We start from the raw sequence: 23,557 nt of genomic DNA on the forward strand, positions 1-23,557 counted from the left end.
AGACTGGGCAAGCGTCCAATAACAACCAAGGATGGTGCCTGCTGGGTTTCAAACTGGGGTTCCTTTATCTGACATCAGAGCAAATGTAAGCGTGAATGATCAAAGTGCAGTGATTGCCATCCAGTCAGGAAGTCTGTCTATGCTGCTGGTAGGGGTAAGGGGCGCTGCCAGGAGATGCTGGGCTCTGACTCCATGATAGTTTTTTCTTTTTTCGGAAAGATCAAGACTAAAGGGACACTGTTGTGTTGTGTTCCATTATTGTAACCTGTGCTGCTCCAGTTCCATTTGAAGTGTACAAAAAGTGATGGATGGAATGCTTGAATTAATCTCAGCCACTGATAATTACATCCCAGTCCATTGTTATTTTGCACACCATGCCACCTCAGTTTGGACCCAATTCCATTCGGGCCACCATACCGAAGTATTCCTGAGCCTGAGGTAAAGGGATTCCAGGAGACAGAGGTCAGTGATTGAGGAAATGGCTACAGAAAGAGCTGTCGTCTCCAGGATAGGGCTGTAATATAAGGAACTAAACCTTTACCCAACCACCAGATCTGAGTGCTATTTATAAGAGTTGGAGACGAGTCACAAAATCTGCAGCCCTGTCATAAGATTCAAGTGAAATAATTTCAAGCAGTGCAGCGTTTCTCGAGAATCGTAACAACGAGTACAGAAATTCCAGAGGATTAAACGTAATTTAAGGATTGCTCTGACGAGTGCAGTGCTGAGCCTACACAGATGAATACTTCATGGACAGCGCCTGTACCTTGCTGAATTAGGCACGCTTCATCTACATTCAAAAGTAACTAAGGACAAGTAATGGTTATCTTATAGCAGCTGCTCCCACTGTTCCGTTTTCACGCTCCATCCACCTCATTAAGAATGTGCTCTCTGTATGCTCCACGTGCAGTCAAGTTAAAACACTGGGGGCCTGATTGACAAAGAACCTCTGCTGTCACAGCGGAGGTCTAACAGGGGAAACATCCATTACAACGCAGCCATTACATCGCACGGCTTTTACAATGCAGCTGTTACAATGCACTTGCCTTTATATCGCATGTTATTACAACGCACGCATTACAACGCATGTCACTACAACGCATGCCATTACAATGCATACCATTACAACGCATCCCATTACAACGCAATTAAGGTAAGAAATTGTGTTTTTTTTTTGTTTTAGGGTAGGTATGGGTTTTGAGGTAGATGGGAATAGTAATTTTTACCCCTACGCTATCCAACACTTTCCCTACTGTTGCACTCAATGGAGTTAAAATAGTAATTTTTACCCCTACACTATCCAACACTTACCCTACTGTTGCACTCACTGGAGTGGGAATAGTAATTTTTATCCAACACTTGCCCTACTGTTACCCTAAAAGTCTTATGCGTTGTAATGCCATGAGCTGTAATGGTATGCGTTGTAATGGAATGTGTTGTAATGGTAGTTTTTAAAAAGGCGTTGTAATGGCATGTGTTGTAAAATCATGCGATGTAATGGTAGTTGCGATGTGAAAACCACGTTGTAAAAGCATGCATTGTAAATGTTTGCATTGTAACGTCATATATTCGCCTAACAGTCACGGCCGGGGTCTCGCACTAGACTTCCGCAATGGGAAACTACTGTACGGAGGTTCCGCCACAAGTGCGGGACCCCCGCTGCGACTGAGACCCCTGTCATGACTGAAGAGGCTGCTTATGGATCAGGCCCTGAGCGCCATTTCGCCCTCGTGTAATACGTCAACACGCAAGGCTAAGCAAAGCAACCCTGAGCAGCACTATATTGAAGACATCGTCGAGACCGCTGAACAGTCAGTCGACCAAAGTCATTGAGCAGAGATGAAACATCAAAGTGCCCTGAATTAAACAGCCGATTAAGTAATTATTTTCTTGTATTTTTAGGAAAAAATGTTGAGTCTCGGAGGCATCATTTATGATGAGGAGTAAATCATATTTGCGTAAATCCTGTGCAAGTGATTCTAAAAAGCAAATTGTCACAAACAATTATAAGGGAATTACAACATACTGGTAATTGCATTTTGTACCTAAATCACATTTTAAGCTGTTCACAAAGTCATGTGTGCAATGAACCCTTTAAATCTTACTCCCCTACAATCATGTTTACCTACAAATGCAGGCCCTTAAACGAATTGGGAAGAGTGAAGGGACAGCTTCATTAACTGTATTTCTATATTTAAGGAGGAAGATTTGACACCAGAAAGGGAAAACTATTATTTTTTAGCTCAAGGAGGAATAATAGTATATAACCTAATACCGGATCAAGGACATGTATTTCAACATATGTTAGTGGATTTAGATATGTATTTGTTTGTGTGCGTGGCTATCAGTTTCTACAAATTTTGTCACAGAGCGCAAAATAAAGATGAAAATACAGATGGTGTAGTGTCTTGTATATATTTGTATAGCTGAGCAGGACCCTTCTGGTCCCCGAAGGACCCTGTAGGAATGAAGTAAGCATTGGGTGTGTCTAGGTGTGGTTAAATAAAGTTCATGACGCAGACAGTTGCACTTGGAAGAATAAAGACATGCACTACAAAGCTCCTTGTCGGGCGTAGCCATTTGCATGCTACCGGGCTGGGGAGGACGCTGCAACTGGCGACGAGTCAGGGGAGCTGTAATCCGAGGATCCGACAGTGCTCTCACAGAGGGTTTGCTAATATTCAGCAAACCTCTTGTGTGTGCCAAGTGTGACTCGGTCAAGGTGTTAATGGACCACTGGCATGTGTGGAGTCAAGGTTTCACTCCAGCCAATGCAGGTTTTCGAAGAAGGCGAAGGCCCTATGGAAAAGTTAAGTCACAGACGGCCAAGAACCTATTGGTAAGGCCAAGAGAAGAGATAATGTGCTACGGCATGACACAGGGCCATCGTTCATACGGAGAAACGCTATAGGCAGCGTTAACGAGGTACAGAGAAGTGCTGAAGGCCACGATAGCCAGGTGTGAAAACACACCAGTAGCAGGAATATTTAGGCTCCAAGAAAATGCTTAAGGTAGTGAAGGCCAGGTACAATGCACAAGGTTGAGAGCCTCAGTGAACACATGCAAGATATAAAACCGCCACAACACTGATGCAAGCACACGGCTAGAGCCTAGAGATGGTCTGAATGGTGCCGGGCCAAGTGGGCAGCCAACATTGTCAGAGCAGGCCCTGCTTTTGACAGCAGGAAGTTCCGCAGGCAGTTTTGATGCTGCTGCTTTCTTGAAACTGCCACCTCCTTTCGATACTGCCAAAAAACAAAAGAATGGCTCTATATGGCCTGCCTATATTGAAAAGTTTGATGGTTTCATCAACGCGCTAGAAGAAGCAGATGACAAGAAGATGATCAAATACTTAAAGAACCTGGCAGGTGACTGAGTGAAAGAAGCGATAAAGAAAGTACCACATGCTGGTGAAGTATCTTACAGTCAGATTAAAGCAGCTTTAGAAATCAAGCTTAATCCGATGCCTAATGTCGACTATGAAAAGTACATCTTCAACCAAGTCCGATAGCAAGCCGTAAAAAACTATGGATGAATTTGCTGAAAGGCTTGAGACTCTCATCAAGTATTGCAAGTTCAATGAATTCAATGTTGAACAAGCCATACATCTCAGAGTAATCGATCGTTGCCTGTCTGATTTGTTCAGACGACGTATAGTGCTCGAGGCACTCAGTCTAGACAGAGTAATCCTGGCTACGAGAGCAGAAGAATGTGCAGATCAACAAGCAGCTGATATGGAACCTGGAGTGCCCAGAATGAATCATCACTGAACATGAAAAGTAAGCAGAAACACACGGTCAAGGGCCATAAAGTGATGTCTCTGAAGAAAAATAAATTGTGTTCTCAATGCGGATTCTCCTTTCTGCACAAAGGTAAATGCTCCGCTATTGGACTAGTAAACAACGGCTGCTGGAAAGAGAACCTTTTCATGGCTGTTTGCAAAGCAAAAGAGAAACCAACTATGTCGCGTCGAGAAGAGAAAATAGGTGCCAGAAACCTCCAGAAGCACTCTAACCCCACCCATAGGGCCAAGCGATTACATCATTTAAGGCTAGTGGAGACAAAATGAAGTCAATCATCATCAGAGTCATCATCCAAAAGCTCTTCAACGTCATTATCGAGCAACGGTGAAGAAAATGGCTGTGAGATGATGATGTCTACTAGTGAGCGAAGTGCACATGTAGGTTTGACCTCATGCTGAGAAAAGTCCAAGTCCAAGAGAGATAGCCATGTGAAACAACCAAATTCCTTTGGACATTGCCCTGAGATCACACTCAAAGTGAATGGTTGTCCCATACCTTTTATCATTAACAGTGGTGCATTGATAAACCTCATGGCGGCAGAAAAGTACCATCAACTGTCTCCAGTGTCCCTTCTCATGCTTTCAAAGGCCAAGGTATACATGTAGGCTGCTTCTATGCTACTACAGTGTCAAGGATCAATTGTAGAGGCCATGCAACACAAGAAGACGAAGGTACAAGCACCAATACATGTTCTTCAAGGCACTCCGTCGAGCGCATGCTAACTCATTTTCAGCACTGCTGCTGCCATGGGTCTGATTTCTATCAACTATAACATAACACATGCGGACATAATAAGTCAGTTCCTTTCATTGTTTCATGTACTAGGAAAGCTGAAGACCATGAACGTGCAGCTTCACATTAATGAGGACATTAGTCCTGTTGCTTAACAACACCGTCGAATTGCTTTTCACTTGCAGGAAGTTGTTGAAAAGGATCTGGAAACGCTGTTAAACGTTCATTAACGTTCTACTGGTTCAAAGCCATGGGTTTAACCCATAGAGGTGATGCCAAAAAAGGACAGTGAAGGTGTTGTGTGCATCTGTGTTGATATGCGCCAAGCTAAGAAGGCTATTGAGAGAGAACAATATCCAGTTTCACACATTGCGAACATGATCACATAGCTGAATGGCTCCAAGGACTTTTCTCACCTTGATCGAACTGGAGGAAAATTGCAGGTACATTACGACCTTTTTAAGTTGGTGTGTTCAGATATAAGTGGTTACGCTTTGGGGAGTCGTCGGCTGCAGAACTCTTCAGGATGTCATTTGCCGCATAATACATCATGTCAAACATGATTGTAATTACAGTGATGATATACTAGTATTTGGGGCCACTTGAAAGGAACATGACAAAGCCCTTTGACAAGTCTGCTGTTTGCTTTCTGATGCAGGTCTCATATTGAATGCAGAAAAGTTTGAGTTTCACAAAACAAAACTCGGGCACGTTTTCTCTTAAGGGGGCATGACACCAGACCCAGCTAAAGTACAAGCTTTATTGCCCACTAGTCCCCCCTGGACTTGACCATGCTGTGATTCTTCCTTGGCATGGACAGCTACTGTTCCAGGTACATTCGTAATTTTGCCATGGTCAGTGTCCCATTGAGAGTCTTGACAAAATGGAACACTGCTTTTAGGTGGTTGCATGAATGTGATTACAGCTTCAAGAAAAAAAACATGCATTAGAGAATGCTACTAAAATGTCATATTTTGATGCAAAACTGCACACTGAGATTGTGGTTGTTGCAAGCCCGGTGGGGTTGGGTGTGATCTTGGCTCAGCACAATGCTCATGAGAATGCACAGAGACACATTGTGGCCCATGCGAGCAGGAGTCTGCAGCAGACCAAACATGTATATTCCCAACCTGAAAAAGAAAAAAGAAAGCCTAGCTGTGGTGTGGACTTGTGAACACTTCCATGTGTTTCTATACGGAAAACATTTTAGACTTGTCACTGACCACCAGGCGTTGCTCGTCATTTTCGTAAATCCAAAAATGAAGATTCCCCCTCAAATGGAGAGGTGGGAGTTGAGACTGCAAGAGAATGATTACACTATTGTGCACTGAACACGGAAAGATCAAAATACTACTGACTACTTTTCATGACTGCCATTGCAGTGTCATGATGACAGGTCTAAAGCGGCTTAGGCATATGTCAACTTCATAGTCAGATCCAGTTCGCCTGCTGCTTTATTGGTAGAACAAATTCTGGCTGCAATAAACACAGATCAGTATATGATTACTCTCAGAGATATTATTTCACAGCATTCCTAGAGGAAACATATTTGACCTCTAATGGATGATTTTGAATATCAAAAGCTCCAAATTGTCAGAGTAGAACTTTCTTTTACCCAAGAAGGCCTTATATTATGAGATATGAGGATTGTCATTCTCGAGAGCCTGAGACAACAAGTTATTGAACTAGCTCATGAAGGTCATCTTGGCATTGTAGCCACTAAGCGAGCTCTCCGAGACCGAGTGTGGTTTCATCGCCTTGATGAACGAGAATTAAAGACCTGTCATTTGTGTAACTGTCTGTCTCCCAAGACAACACAGCACCCACTAACCATGTACGATCTTCCATAGGCAAGCATGGGAGAGGATTATTGTTGATTTCTTTGGTCCCCCTCATCAACGGACATCATCTTATGGTAATCGTGATGAATACTCCAGGTTTCCCCTTGTGGAAGACGTCATCAACTACACATGATAAAGTAATTGTGGTATTGAATTACGTTTTTTGTAACATGGGGTGTTACATCGAGATTTTAAATATTCTCTTACAAGCATGAATTACAAGCATCAGAAAAGCACACCTCTGTGGCCCCAGGCGAACAGGGTTCTTGAATGATTCATGGGCACCCTTAAATGAGTGGTAAATTGGAGGGAAGTGACCTCTTATTTGCTTTGTGTTCTGCCCTTCATGCTTACAGGTCCACTCCCCATTCCACAACAGGTGAAAGCCCTGCCACCTTGATGTTTGGGAGAGTCATGGGAATGAAACTGCCGCAATGGACCACCACGAGATTGACTGATGCTGACGAGATCCGTGAAACAGATTCTGTGAACAAGTGCAAAACGAAGACTTATGCTGATAAACTCAATAGTACTCGGGACACGGTTTTCAAAGAGGGAGACTGATTCCTGGCCAAACAAAAACAGAAATGCAAGTCTGAGCACTGTTTGATGCCGACCCGCCGAGGGTCTTAACGAGCAAAGGGCATATGGTAGCCGCTCAACATCCCAGAAAGTCCATTACGAGAGACTCGTCATATTTCAAGCTCCTGCCTCGACATTCTTCGGCTGCAGATGTCCGAATTGAGTTATGTCTGCCGGAGAGTTCAACTCATACACCTTCCTCTGCATCACCTTTACCTGATGCAGGCGTCTCTCCTCCGTAACCTCACATGACGAGATCTGGAAGGTTTGTTCAAGCGCCTCGATGACTCATTGAGGAGCTATGATGTATATATGTAATTTTTTTTTTATTTATTTAACAAAGGGGGAGATGTAGTGTCTTGTTTATATTTGTATAGTGGGACCCTTCTGGTCCCCGAAGGACTCCGTAGGAATGACGTAAGCATTGGGTGTGTCTAGGTGTGGTTAAATAAAGTTGATGATGCAGTGCGAGTTAGTTAACGGTTGCACTCTGAAAAATAAAGATGTGCACTAAAGAGCTCCGTGTGTGGCATAGTCATTTGCATGCTCCCAGGCTGGGGAGGACGCTAAAGATTCTGTTGCTGTGCTAAAAAAAATGGCATTAACATGTCGATTTCGATCATTATATGATGAATTCAGCAGAGCCTAAATAGTCATGCACACAAATGAGGAGTCACATCTAAAAGAGGTTTCAACAATAGTTAAGAAAGAAGAAGTTACAGGTAGGCAGATATGCTAAAGCTGGGTTAACGGATGACAAACACAAGGATATAGTATGAAGAGTTAGGGTAAAGAAAGACAACAAATCCAGTGAGCCAGGAAATCCTCTTAAAAGGGCAAATATGAATTGGAATAGTGATAATCAAGAAGGGATGTGGAAGTAAAAATAATTAGCCAGTAACAAAAACTGCCTGGCTTTGAGCCAAAGTGTTGGGGTTGTGGATTCAAGGGACTTTTTTACAGGGTGTGCTGAAGAGGATATGATGACAATGTTAAATGTATTGTGGAAGAGGAAGTTGATAATTATGACAGTTCGGAAAACAAAGTTGTACAAAAGATATGCAACGAGGATTATTGTATACTGAGTGTTGATCAATATGTTCCAGGAATGAATGGTTCTGCCAAGAACAGACCTGTGTTTGAAATGAGCCTAGGAGGTGTGAGGGTGAATATCGTTGCAGACTCAGGGTCACAGTATTCAATTGTTAAGAGGTAGTATGGAAAAAGCTTTTTAGAGAAAAACTAGGGGAACACTCGAGGCAACTGATGTTACCCCTGAGAGTTTCACAGGGGAACGCATTGAAATGCTTGTACTGGGTGCAGTGGTGGCCGGTAATTCGAGCAGAGGGGGTTGGCCGAGACACACACATTCACACACACATTCCCCCACCATTCACAAACACATACACACACACACTCATTCACAACTGGCACTCAAAAATGCACATATATTCATACATGCACACACGCAACAAACATAAAACAAATAACACTTATCAGACTGCAGCAGTGATCGTTGTGGCGGGAAGAAAGACTCTGTGGTTCCTGAGGACTGGGACTGCTGCCTCCTCTCACTGGCTGACCTTGTATGGGTCAGCCAATGAGAGGAGGTGGCAGTCCCTTGCTCATCACACAGTGGGATGGGGTCAGTGAGACCGCGGACCCCAGCCCACTATGTGACAAGTGTCACTGAGAGACACTCAACCGTGGGCACTTCTGAGCTTAGAACTGAAGCACCCAGGTCAGAGGCTATCAGTGATGTTTCCCTTCATCACGAGGGAGAAGACCACCAAGCGCTTTGCCGGGCTAAGGAGGTCACACTCACCGGGATGTCACGTCTTCAGCCCGGAAAATTTCAGCTCAGGCAGCTGTAGAGCGCCTGGCTGCCTGACCTGAACAAAAAGAGTGTCTGTCTGGCTGACCTTTGCTCAGCCTGACAGAGACTCTTCACATAGGGAAAAAGGTGGGGTGAATGATACGGCTGCGAATAGCCTCAAAACCTTCCTAGCTGGCCTCAACCTGATTCAAATATGTGACCGCTTTACACACATCTTGGGTTTAATCCTGGACCTAATCATCTCTAATCCCAATTCCACTTATCTGGAATCGATTGTCCCATGTGATTGGACAGACCACCATTACATCACCTTCCACATCATAGAACCATGGTCCAAAAAAGATAATCAACCAAAGAAACCCAGACATTGGAAAAGATCCTTGCAAAATGTAAACCTGAATGAAATGATATCCCATAGCAATAAGACCTTGCCATCTCCTATTGTCATGTCTGACGTCCATGACCTCACTGAGCACTACAATAATTCCATGTTGAGCATTCTGGATGCAATTGCACCCTTACAACTAAAAAGAATGTCCAACAAAGACTCCAAACCATGGTTCAATGATAGTTTAAATACCCTCAGATGCAATCTGAGATTAGCTGAACGTTCTTGGAGAAGCTCTCCATCCCTTGAACACCTTATGCTTTTGAGATCGAGAAGGAGTATGTACAATAAAAGCATCAGAAATGCAAAAGCGATCTTCTTCAGAAGCCAACTTGACAAAGCCAGAAATCTTCCCAATTCTATCAACAATGGTTTCCAGTCCACAGCCAAATTGTGAGGACTTTGCCTCCTTCTTCATTGGAAAGATGAATAAGATAGAAATTGATCTACGGACAGCTATGAACCAACTAACAGTCTTACCCCCTTTCAACTCCTCCTCCCCCCTTCCACCGCAGCATCCTCCTATAATAGGTCACACCCCCAAAAACAGTGCCTACTGGAGTCAATTCACAGCCTTCAATGAAATCTCCATACTCACCATTCTTTCAGTACTAAAACCCTCAAATCAATTCAGTGATCCTCATCGCTCTTATTTCTTTAATGAGATGAAAAGGTCCTTAGTCCCACTCTGGACCAAGATAGTAAATGACTCTTTACTACAAGGTGCGATCCTGGACTGACTAAAGTCAGGGCTGGTTATGCCCATTCTCAAAAAAAACCCACAGCAGATCCGGAGGACCTTAATAACTTCTGACCAATCACTAACATTCCAACTCTGTCAAAGCTCCTTGAGAAAGGTGTACATGTCTCACTATGTAAACACATAGATGAATTCCACCTACTAGATCACTTCCAATCTGGGTTCCGTCCGAACTTGTGAAGGCTATTAAAGATGCACCAGCAGCTTGGAGCACAGATGACGTTAGATGATTCCTGGGTCATGCTAAGTTTTATTCTAAATTTGTGAACAATTTTTCAGATAAACCATTTCCTATTTGACAACTGTTAAAGAAGGAAAATAAATTTGATAGGGTAAGAAAGGACATATGTGAAACTTCACATATCCAAGTGGAAAGGAGCTGGGAGCTGTGCTTACACAAAATGGGAAAGATGGAAGGCAGGTGGTGATAGCCAAAGCCTCCCGTTCATTAACTTCTACTGAGGAAACATTTTCAGTAATTGAAAGAGAAACATTGGCGGGCTTATGGTGTTTGGATTGCTACCATCAATAAGTGTGGGGTTTCCATGTCTCAGTGAGGTGTGAGCATAAGTCACTCATCAAAGGGGCTGATGGTAGCATTTCCACGCATAGATCACATGCCAATGAGACTGCTTGATTACTATTAAAAAATACAGAACATGTCTGGAGTAAGGAACAAAGTGGCAGATTGTTTGAGCCGATTGGAATTGCAACTGAAGGAGGTGCACAATAATGAATGGGATACGTGTTGTGTTGCTAATCGTCAGGAAAATGAAATTCAGGGGAGAAGTGAAGAATAGAAAAAGAACATGAGGATAATACAATAAGTGAAATGTGTAGATATGTGGGGGGAGGTTGACCGGTGAAGAAGGAAACAAGTAAGGGTATGATTGCTTTTTGGGAAGTATGAAATTATTTGTCTGTTGAAGAAGGAAGGTTCCTGGGAGGAGGCAGAGTGGTTCCACCTGATGGAATTAGAGAAATGATACTGAACATTTGTCTCGAGGGACATTTCGGGATAACAAAAACCAAAGATTTACATAGAGATTGGTGTAAGGAATTGTGTTGAATGTGAGAATTGGAACAAAACTTGTGTTACGTTTAGAACACCACTTTATCCTTTGAACGGCACAACTTGCCTTGAGAAGGGATTGTAATTCACATTATTGGACCTGCTCAGGAAGGAAATAGTGAGATGAAGTACATCGCTGTAATGTTAGACCTTTTTTTGCAATGGCCTGAGATTGATTTTGTTCACAAGGCTGATGCACATACCATAGTCAAATCTTTAGACAAGGAGTTCATAAAGGAAGGTCTTCATAATTACATTATAAGTGATAATGGTACTTACTTCATGTCTGAACATATTCAGAGATTTTTGAAGAGGAATGGTGTGGTGCACACAACCCCATGAATTCTTCTCACTGCAGGAAATGGTATTGTGGGACGCTTTAATAAAGCCATTAAGGGTACTATTGAATTGGCTGAAAGGAATAACATGGACTGGGAGAGAGAAGTGGTGCGTATGATGTGCTCGTATAGGATAACATGTTTTGTGAGTACTGGACACAGTCCGTTTGAAGTGATCAGAGGAGGATACCATTTACGAAGGTTACTTTGGGATAGATGCAGAAGTCAAGCAACGGTAGAATGGTCTCTTGAGGATGCAAGAAGGAAAATTGTGTTTGCACAACAAGCATATAAATCCTGGTAAGATTGTAAATAAGGTGTCAAGGTGGTGACTTTGGAAGTTGGTGACTGGATCAAAGGATAAGCATCAAGGGGAAATGTGGGTTTCTTCACCTAAGGAAGTTCAGAAATGATTGTGAAAAACTGCTTTATTTAGTGATGGAAAGGTTTGGCATTTAATTAGAATACCCAGATAGATGCATGTAGGCTTGAGAAGCACAAACTGAGGGTGATAACAGTGGTAATGTAAATTAAATGGAGGAGGAAGAAATGGATCTGTCACTTGTGGGAGCAGAAGTGAGAGAGATGACTGAGGAAGAGACAGCAGGAGAAGTAAATGCCTGTGTCATTCCTGATAGAATATATAAGCCAAGAGGCAGGTTTGGGAGGAGAATTGTGAAACCGAAAACATCGGATGACCTCATATGGGAATAATTAGCATCTTAACAATTTATCGTACTGCCACGTATGAGCAATCTTTACTCACATGTGAGGAATTTTTATTCTTACTTCTGTGTATATCTTTAATAGTTGTTTCTTTATTTAGTAAAGGTTATTAACTTTATATCAACAAGTTTGTTATTTATAAAAGTTTCAGAGTTGTATGAATCATACACTGTTAAGAGGAAGCATGTGTTGTATTTTACTATTGTAGCTTGTGCTTTTCTAGTTCCCTTTGGGTCACAATACCTAAGGGTTCTGGAATCTGGAGTAGGAGGATTCCAGGAGAGAGGCGTTGGCGGGGGATGAAGCAGCAACAAGAAGAACTATTGTCTCTAGGTCAGGGCTGCAATAAAAGGAACTAAACTTATACAGCTTATGAGCAGTATTTATAAGAGAACCCAACTACATTTGAAAGATGGCTTTAGGATTCCTTGCTTAGGACCTAGAAGTGGTAGATGGATCGGAAATTCAGCATCTATAAGTGTTAAAGACAACAGGTAAGAGTAAAACTGATGAAAGAGATAGTTAAAGGGAGCCACTGGCATTCCTTTTGAAGAGTTGCTGATTTCCCTGTTGACCAGAGGCCTACAAAGAGTAAAAGAGAATTTAGAGTGATACGTAAATTATCTTTGTCTGAAGGTGGCTCGGTGCAAGACTTTATGCATTCAAGCATAGTTAAAGGAATATTGTTGTTAAAAACCTTTGGATTAGGAGTGGAGATGGCGAAATGTGACATGAATTCAGTGCTTAATTTGTATAAACATAAGTGCCAGGGCCCTTGTCAGGAGGCCACTTCAGCTTGCACCACCCATTGTCACCGGTAGTGCTGTCAATTACAGAACCATCACAACTACTAACTGTCACAGTCCTACAAGGGTGACAGTTCAGACTGTTCGAGGCCCCCACAGTTCTAAGAATGGTCTGGGAGCAGGTATTAGTTGTTTTTAATGTCTATTGAACTAATAAACAACTGTTGTTCTGCTTATCTTTAAATTACACAAACACTACCACCCTGTGACAGCTGTCATAAGCGCAGGTGTTGGTAATTAAGTGCCGGTGCCGAGCTTCGGAAACCACCGGCTCAAATTAAGCACTGCATACATTATACCTTTTTGCTTTCTCCCAGTGAACTTAAAGATTGTATCTGGTATGTAAGCAGTTTGGACGTGGTTCTTCATGGAAAATGCAATGGCCAGTTTTGCATTTGATTGGAATGCGATATGTTGTGCTGAAAACAGGCCTGAGAGCTGGAAAGCCTGAAGACGTTGCATAGGCTCTGTAAAAATGTGATTAGTCCCGATGTTAATGATAGTGGGATTGTGTAGCTAGGTATTGGCAGACAAGCATGCGTGTTTTATGTGGACAATAGTAGCTGTGCCTCTTCAGGGGCTTCAGGGCTTAGCCCAACCACCTGCGAGGTACCACATAATGCTGTGAGCCTTTGCCTGCACTGCTAAATATTTAACTTCGCAGTGTTCATGAAAACACAACTTTTGTGTTTCCATGAACACGGCCAATGTGCAGGTCAGCCTCTGCTCCAAGCCCTCTGCTGAAAAGAGGAGAAGGGGGCCCAGCAATGATCTATCTATAGATTGTTGTTTAAAAACAAAGCACTCCATATCTGGATTGCTCATTGAAGGTAATAGTTCATATTACAATCCCTTCACCCAGAACTAACCATTTTTTAGTAGGTATATTGAGTGTGCCACAGGCAGCATAGTATATCTGCTAAAATGGGGCTGTCATGGCGCTCATCAGTGCATCCCTGAGGACAATGAGGGGCCCCACAGACCAGCCGGGCAGGATTCTCAGCACTGTGCCATCTTCCTATAGGGGTTGTGCTTCCAGTTGTATCAAGAAGTTGGAGAGGGCTCCAGATGGGTCTTCCTCTTGATACTGGCCCTGCGGCTCTGTCTGGCTCTTTGTTGGGAATCATGGCATGCCGGTTCCAGTGTCCAGCACTAGGTTTCTGCTTTGCTGCTGCCATTGGGCCTTGGAGTTTCCATCAAAGGAAGAAAGATAAGTACAAAATACAGTGTTGTTTCACTGTGAATGTGTGAGTGAACGTGTGTTTGTGAGTGATTGAGAGAGAATGAGATTGAGGAAGAGTGTGTATGTTAATTGAGTGTGTTCGAGAGTGTTAAAGAATGTGAAATCAATGAGTGACTGTAAGTATGAATAGGTGAAAGTGAGGATGAGTGGATAAAGCAGTGTGAATGAGTTAGAATGAGTAAGTGAGGGGGGATTGTGAGAGGGTGTGGAAGGGAGTTAGGGGTACTGCTATTAATAGTGCAGCACGTGCAGTTGCACCAGTGCCTAGCGGCCTGAGGAGCCTATTGAAACTCACCTATTATAGCAGAGCACATGTATCCCAGGAGTTCGGATCAGGACCCCTGTGCGCCAGCACTTTTAAATGAGGATCAGTGATTTTGAAAGAGTGTTTGTAAGTGTGTTTGTGAGTAAGAATGAGAATCAGTGAGTGTATGTGTACATTTCTGTGAGTGACAGTGAGTGTTAATCTGAATGAGTAAGTGAGAGAATGTGAGTTAGAGTGAGTGATGGGGAGAGAGGGAATGAGATAGAGAGTATGAGTAAGAGTGTGTAAGAGTGTATTTGTTAGCATGTTTTATGCCTGTAAGTCTGCTGCTGGTCATGGCATACTCAAGATAATTCTTGGCGTATGGAGACACCCAAAATAACACCTCTGGCACAACGTGTGCTCATATACTGAAGGTATTGTTTGGCAATCATGGCACATTGCGGGTGGGAGGTCTGGCTAGGGAAAGCAAACCATGACAAAATGCTGGCTCTGATATACCGGGGATAGTATTTGACAAATGGGTCACCCATGGTATATGGTTGGTATGAATGGCAACATTGTGACACCGACATCCTACATAATTATTGGCACAAGGGCTACTCATGACAAGATTCTGGCATTTGCACTCTGTTGGCAATGCTTAATGTATAGGGGGCACCTAAGGCAAATTGTGTAAACAAAGAGGTGAACCCATGGCATTCCACCCCACGGCATTTCAGGGATCACCAGTCACCACTGGTGCTGGTGGACAATGTGGCAGAAGTTTCGATGGATGGTACAGTGAGTTCACCAAGGGTCACCAAGATTATGGCTAATTGTTCTGGATCATGGCTCCTGCTACCTCTCACCTGGAAATGATGGGCTTACGACAGTGATTAATTTGATAAACAAAAGTAAGTGCCAGGGCCTTGTCAGGAGGCCATAGCAGCTTGCGCCACACATTGTCTCTGTCAGCATTGCCAAGCAGTACCTACACAACTCCTAACCATCACACTGCTACAAGTGTGACAATTCAGACTCACCAAGGTCCCCAAAGCTATAAGCATGGCTTGGGAGGTAGGTATTACGTGTTTACAGTGTATATTGAATTAGTAAACAACAGTTTTTGTGTTCATTTTTGAAGGACACAGACAGCGCCACCATGTGGCCGCTGTTATAAATGCCGGTGGTGCCAATTAAGTGCCGGTGCTGAGCACCGGAAACCACAGGCTCAAATTAAGCTCTGGCTTACGATCAGCAGCCAACTGCAAAGAAGCTAGGACGCTAATGTAAATAAGCAGAACAATGTAATGTAACCAGTTATGTGCCTAGTCAGCATTGTGATGTCAGAACTGCACTGTTTTAATTAGATCTCCACCAACATTGTACTTTTCCTCCTTCAGGACTTCGTGGCTTGATGATTGCCGTGATGATGGCCGCCCTCATGTCTTCTCTGACCTCCATATTCAATAGCAGCAGCACCCTCTTCACCCTGGACATCTGGAGGAAGATCAGGAAGAATGCCAATGAGCAGGAGCTGCTGCTGGTGGGGAGGTAGGGGAATCCTCTTTTCTTTGGGTTCGGGCGACCACGCAGATCCTTTAGCTCTTAGAGCTGGAGCAGAACTGGGTTGTCGCAAGGGTGAGAGCTTGCACAATTGTGTATGCAATGAAAGTACGATATATGGAGTATTGAATATCGAGTTACCACAATATCGTAGCCAAAATATTGGGGTTACCAAAATATCAACATGTAAGTATGTATAGGTAAGTTTAGGTTTATTATACTTAAAATCATATATATATATATGTGTACCTTAACAATACACATATATCTTCACGGCACGTAGATGTGGAGTTAGGAATAGTACATTTATATTCGCTTATGTGCTCGTACTGCCTTGATATTTTCGTTCCTCCAAATTTGGACTGTGCTATTGTGATAACTCAACATGCCGTACTCGTTATTGCAGGTTACAACCATATGTTCTGTGCTTGGCGTGACCACCAGCTTTTCGATGGTGCGCAACCATTAAAATGAGGTAATGACGCTTAGAATGTGGGTTCAAAAAACATTACCATGGATCAGTCCCAGTTTGAACCTTGATTGGTAAATTGAACACAAAGACACTGTGAGCAATGGGTACAAACATTCTTTGTGCCGGGATGTTTTTAAGCCCGCGTATACTGATCTGGACTCTGATCCACAAGGTGTTTACAACACAAGCTCAAAGAAATTGTGAAAGTTGCTTTATTCCTCCCATCAAAGGAGAGCTGAAGAAAAAGTTCTCATTAAGGGGTGTCATGGTCTCTTTTGGTTGCTATGAGAGGTCTTGCATCCCACTATTGAATTACCAGCAACTAGACCATGTTTATGAACAGTGGTTGGCTGTCAAGCAGAGTCCTTAAAAGGGTAGTGTGGGCTATACCAGTGCTGTCACTCAGTCTGAGCATTTCCAGTGGCACAAGAAATTCAGTAAGGTGGTGAATGGACAGTATAGTTCTGACTTTACCTGCACCCTAGTACTTATGCACCCTGGTACTTCAGGGAAAGCCTGGAGTCTAAGCTAGGAATAGTGCTGGAAGGTTTGCGGATATTTGATCACGGGGCAAACGCTGACTCACTCTTGACACTGGTATTTTCACCCAGTGATCACCCCTTTCTTTTTATCTTACGGTGGGTGCTCCCACGTGCCACTTCTCCACTTTCCACGCTGCTGACGGGCATTTTGCCACCTACAAATTCAGCACTGTTTAATTTGGCACTGCAGCTCAGGTGGTGAAATACCCCTCGACAAGATGAAACCAAGTCTGGGCACACCTATAGAGTAGTACTTTAGGTTATAAATACACGGTAATGGAGCTGGTACTAGGCTGGTACTTTTATATGATACAATTTAAAGACATTGATTAAATCATTTTCGATAACAAAAAGAACCTACTGGTGTCGACCTGTACAATAACCTCTTTTCATACACAGCTCCATTACCGTGTATTTATAACCTAAAGTACTACTCTATATGTGTGCCCAGGACTTGGTTTCATTTTCAATGTGGGTCCGTACCCACATATTTCTCAGGGGTTATCCGGGTTTTCCCCTAACCTGGCTGCACCGCGACTATTCTTAGCTCTAAATACTCTTCCGCGAACCAGCTTGAGCGCCAATTTTCCTCTATACTCAAACCACGCAGATCCAGTACCCCTCGACAAGAAGTGACCTGCAGAAAGTCCTCTACCGTGCTGGAAATAAAGAAAATGCTGTGCACAACCACAAATCAGGTGAAGGGAGTTGACGAAAGGGGGTGGAGAAAGAAAGGATGGTAACATGATGGGCGGAGTCAGTGACAGGCAGCTATGTCTTTCAGTGCATGTGCATTATTTTACAATCTGTGCTCCCTCTGAAATTTATAACAATTAGAATGGGTTGGAAGAGTTTTTCTGGCTTACTTTATTGGCCCAATATAAAACACGTATTAAATCTTCATAATATAGTTTATATGGTTAATGCGCATGCCACAGAGCATGGTGTGAGAGCTGCAGGTTGCAGGATTGTATCCTAGCATGATGCTCAATATGTTAACCCATCTGTTGCAAAACGTCTAGAACTCTAGTAAGTAAGTAATAGTTTATTGTATATGATTAATTATAATCTTTACAAATACACCCAGTATTAAAGCCCCATACATAAAACAAAGTACAATTAATTCCAGATTTAAAAAAAGACTGTGATAAAAGCCGTTTCTACATGGTAGAGAGTTCACACTGCACAGCTGGTTTGAAGTTTAAAAGACAGATGTTGCTGTTCTTCTTGTAATGTTCAAGCAACAGCTGTGTGGTGAGTGGAGGCGGGTCGGGGATGGAACCGACATTCCAGGATCACACTACCAGTGCTCCTTGTCTAAAGTATGGAGCTTCTACTGTTTGACGCCCTGCGGCGATCTTTGTATAAAATGGTCTTACAAGCTATCAGTCTAGTCTAGTTTAGAATGAGTTTAACAATATAGTCAAACATTTTCCAAAGCCATGACGTCAGCAGAATTAAAACATATTGACAAGGGCTCTTTACAGGCATGAGTTCTGTTCAGTACAAATGCAGGTTTCCGGAGGGTAGGGCGGGCTAGTCCAAATCCCGGTTAGTAGAGGAGTTGATGGATACAAATTTCTTTCTTGTAGCTACAAAATGTACACTTTTGAATTTTGGTAGGACCATTCCTTCAGTTCTGGAGAAGGTTGATAATCGAGAGAGCCGGATCCTCGCAAGCATGATGCTTTTCCGGCATACCCTGCATAATCATTCTTTCTGTTTATATTGTAGACTTGGAATCTTGCAAGGTTGGAGAATGAGTTTGCACTGATCCTGTAGAACAGGGATTGTAGATCTCTTTCCCTTGATTTCACCGTAGCCTTCTTTTTTATGAGTTGTTTAAGCCAGTAAACGGCTACCTCTTCATGTGTCTACGTCTAAATCGCGGCTTGCTGTGTTAAGATATCTTGTCCAGTCATTGGCTGGTCCGTTGAAGATTCCCTGCAGTACTGCTTTTACTGACCCTGCCTTGGAATGAAATATCTGGTGATAAGATCGAAGTAAATGAGATTTGCATGCTGGGTCTTGTTGAAAAGAGTCTTGAGCACAAATTCCAATTCTGACAAAAAAAAAGTGCTGAGTGAGTTAAGTGCCTTATCCAAATAGCTGGATTTAAATTGCATGGTACGCATTTTTTTCCTTGCAGGTTTTAAGATTCAATCATTGATTGGGTAATGATTAAAACCTGTAAAGGGCCAAAAAGCAACTCCGTTTGTATTGTCTGCTCTGTCATAGGCCATTTATGGTGTAATCACACAACCAGCGCACACATACCTTACATACATTTAGAGCTTGAAAAGATAAAACACATTCTTGTTTAGTGACATGGAGAAAGCTAATTTGTGTCCTTTGAGGAGCTGCAGAGCGTGAAGGCACCAACATGCACTTGATTGCGGCTGGAGTCTGCAAATACAGGGCGTTTGCTGGGCAAGGGGAGAGCCATGGAAGAAAATATATTTCTACCTCTTGTGTGCACTGTTTCTGAGCATACTAAATGTGTTAAGGTTCTGCTGCAGTGCTTGCCACAGAAAGTCCAGGATCAAAATATATTGCATTACATTTTGCCCTTATCATCGTACAGGGCCGCTCGATCATTCAATGGTCGGGTCATAGCTGCGGCCCAGGTGACTGGAGCTAAAGTCTCATCTTCACGAGGCCAATTGCTTTCTCGGGTTGGGATAATTTAATCTCTGCGGGTGTGATGGCCACATCGCAAGTCAAAAGAACTGTCTGTAGGTTCGCACTTGTATGGAGTAACTAGAGTTTGGAGGGTCTACTCCAACCTGAATCTCTGGAATGTTCCCGTATCTCAAGAAGACTATTTCCATGAATGAATGAATGAGGAAAACCTTTGTATGGGTGACCTTCCAATTTGGGGAAATTGAATCCCCGTACCTCTTCTGGTGTTGAATCTGACTTGTGGATGAGAAAAGAGACATGTGTTTGGTACACCCTGGTGGAGTGGGCAAGTTCTCACAGCTGCAGGCCATTTCTCCCTTGGACGTGCAGTAGGCTCGTTCACCCTCGCAATGTACTCCGACTAGCAGAAACAGAGGTCATTGAATAGACTGGTGCATGTGTTGGGTCCCTAGCATTAAACCTTCTACCAGCTCTGGGCATGACCAAAGACACTGGATCTCGCTCTCTTACCTAGTTTGAGGCTAATTCAACCTGAACAACTACTATAACACAATTCCACCTCTCTTGAACCTCTGCATCTTAAAATAAACTCTGCTCCCCTTTGCCTATGCTAAAGTCACTCTCATGAAGCTTCACTATGCAAGATGGGCAAATACATCATTGCAGAGAATATTCCTGGTGCACAGTCATAAAAAACTAAAATTCCTTTCCATGCTTTAGTGGGTTTCAAACATTATTTTGTTTCTTAACTTTAAAACAGGCAACTGAAACAAACACGTTTAAGATGTTGCTTGTCTCATCTCTGTTTACATTTCTGCTTTGGACAGTACATAGTCCTTAAAGCCCTGTTCAAGTCTATCTTTCAATATTTAAAACTAGGTCTGATTTGTACTGTGATTAACTTCATATGAGTTATAGTAAAAGTATTTTTTCCCGCGATCTACCTCACAACCACTTGGTGAGAATAACTTGTTCAAGATTTGCTAATTGAAGTTCTCTGTGACCTGGAGTGAATACTTTTGCTAATGTAATAAATTCTTTATAGAGACAGGTCTTTCTCCAGCCTGTTCTCTAACTCTTCTACATTCTTTCCATGAGTGGATTTGCACCTATATATGGGTATTCGACACCTCCTAACACACAGCGCATTCTTCACTCCCTCTTTGACAGTCCCAATCGACTGTCTTCTCAACAGGAAAACCAGAAACATGCTGTGTTATCCTAATGCTGCTAAACAGTGGGTTCCTGGTAGATCACCAGGGTGCTGTTTACCTCAGTGTCCACCTCCTGACCAGCAGTGCTCTGACTGAGGAAGGGAGCTTGGTTCACCATTTCTGGTCTTCAGGGACCTAGGACTGCTCTCAAGATAAGCCTGAAAATTTCTCCGGATAACTCTCTTAATTGTGTAGTCGCATGTGGCAACTGTACGAAACCTTCCTCTGGGTTACCACCGCAACATGGATGTGGTTTAGAGGTCGAAGCTGCAACCCCTGGCCAGCCCTTGAGACCCCTAATGCAGCCCTTGCAGCCCATTGCCTCAGAGATGACAAATCCAGAATTAAGATCAGAAGATAAACAGAGCCCCGATGAGCACTCTGTGCAGCTCCTACTGGGACATTGATCTTCTATTTTAAATACACTCAGCTGTGAAACACTCATAGGAATTTGTCACAAAGTGAAACACATGAACACATACACATTTGTTAAACTTATTGTCATGCTTTATTATTGTGAATGCATAAAAAACCGGCATTGATTCTCCTATTAGGTCTGACCTTGGCAATCTGGGCAGAATTGATTTAAGTCCTGCAAGGATATGCTACAAAAATAATAGGAAATATGACCCAAAAACAACAAAAAGTTCATCTATATGTGGAAGACTATGTCTGCAATAACAATTGTAATAGAACAGTAGGTGTCCTTCCTAGGAGATGTAATTAGGCCATTTAAAGAAATCCATTTTAGTTTTAATACACCCCACAGACAAATATTTTGTTGTTGGTGTTGGTACAGAAAAATTATTTTTTGTATATCTTTACAATTTTATAAAAAAAGAATGTAACACCAAGAGCTGTATGAATGTAGAAGCCTGGCCTTGTAGTAGATATTTTGTAAGATCAATCAAGAATAGGTCATTTTGGCTCTGAATTGCTGTAACCTGAGGACAGAGGCTAAACACACAAGTATGACTAAAAAAGGATAAACAATGGAGAGAAAAAAACATTGTAAAAGTAAAGGGTTGGCCCACCTTCCTCAGTAGGGAAGTGCACTCCCTTTTTATGTGATATGCATATGTGATCAGGCAAAATACTAACGTTCACAGCACAAGTCAGACAATGGATGAAATGAGCTGACCATTCTGTACACTGCTGTGGGTGGAGAAACTGGGAACAGCTGTTCAAATGGATGGAGAGATCTTACGCATAGGCCAATTTTGTATGTATGTATATGTGGGTTTGTTATGCAATATTCTTGTCATTACATGAGGGTGGTGAAACGGATAAATCAGTCTCTATGCCATACTTAATGATGTATTGGAACAAAGCAGTCACGGGTGTGCTTTATAAGTATGATGGTTCCCCACAAGTGATCATAAATCAAAACCTGTTAAGAATAATAAGGAAAAATTCAGACAATGACATAGTTTAGATTCAATATATGGTTCATATGGATTAATCATGGTTGGCATGACCACTGCTGTTTTTGAAAATCTTTTTTTGGGAATCTTCCTGTGGTTTAGCAATATATTTTCTCTTTGAGTTATGCACTAGGCTTCAGTGACATCAATTATTGTGATGTCATCTGGATCTTGGTCATGTGGCATAACTTCTGGGGTTGAGGTTCAAATGTCATATGATATTACTTCCTGTGATATCATTGAGGTCAAGGAGTGTTGATGTCACTTACGGCATTCTGGTGACTCAACGACACGACTGCAGGTCTCCAGCTGCTGGCCTCCACCACTTTTCTCTTCAGCTATCCAAGCCTACTCTCTCTGTCTCCTGCCTTATGCTGTCTTCACCTCAGCACTAGCATCTACATTTCAGTGATGACATCACGGGAGGCATCAGCTCTGGCTGGCGCTGGAGCATTCTATACCAACGCACACATTCAAGATTTGTCACACAGATAACAAACAGTGAAAGTTCACGACAAAATGCAACTCTCCGTCAGTACACAAAGCAAATGTCTCCGTGAAATGATATTAGGCTAAGTGATACTGACAACAGTGCGAAGTGAACCAGTATCACTTCCGCCCAACTGGGACTTCTATGCAATCATCTGAATTGTTGTTCTCATAGATGCACATATGAATGGAAAGTTGCAGAAATGTGGGTGGAGATGGTGGTGGGATGTCTGTTGAACACTGATCCGGTATGGGCATCAGTCCAAATTTATATATGAGTTTAGGGTGATTTGTAGGTTTTGAACTTTGATAGAATAGTTAGTGGACAAAGGATAACTGAAGGTGTTTTGTTGGTATAGTGGCTGGGGTGCATTTGTAATTAAGCAGTTGTGGTCTGGATATGGAACTTGCGTATTTCAGGAAGCTTTTTGTCATCAATGAAGAGATCCAACAAGGACCCTTCAACTTTAACTACTAAAAGGGATTGAGTACACAACTGTTCAAGTAATGCGTCATTTTTGTGCAACCTCCCTAGCCTATCTTCAGTCCACCTCCTTGCCTTCAACCTCTTGGAATGCCTTTTCATTTGCATCTCTGTTCCTGGGCCACTTTGCAGATCTCTGCTTTCACCTTTATTACTGTACAGCTCACTATTATTATCTGTTAGCTTTTTTAGGGTTTTTATGTTTGCTTATTCCTGGCTCTGGAGTCTGGGGCATGCACTCATTTCCAGGTCCAACCCATGGACAAAAGTCAGGGTCCACCCGCTCTTCCCTTCTTGCCTCGATGGACCTCCTCCTATGACTGGGGTGGGGTCTCACAAGAAATTCAG

At 42.7% G+C, this 23,557-nt stretch overlaps 1 protein-coding gene across 1 annotated transcript in view; it reads left to right on the forward strand.

The window, feature by feature from the left end:
• The window catches only part of SLC5A10 (solute carrier family 5 member 10), a 681,053-nt gene that overhangs the window by 501,889 nt on the left and 155,607 nt on the right, over positions 1–23,557 (forward strand). The window contains exon 11 of the mRNA XM_085628993.1: positions 15,779–15,929. Coding sequence (XP_085485119.1) covers positions 15,779–15,929 — 151 coding nt within the window. The remainder of the gene's footprint in view (positions 1–15,778; positions 15,930–23,557) is intronic.

Source organism: Triturus cristatus, chromosome 10 (assembly GCF_964204655.1).
Source record: "Triturus cristatus chromosome 10, aTriCri1.1, whole genome shotgun sequence".
Lineage (NCBI taxonomy): Eukaryota > Metazoa > Chordata > Amphibia > Caudata > Salamandridae > Triturus > Triturus cristatus.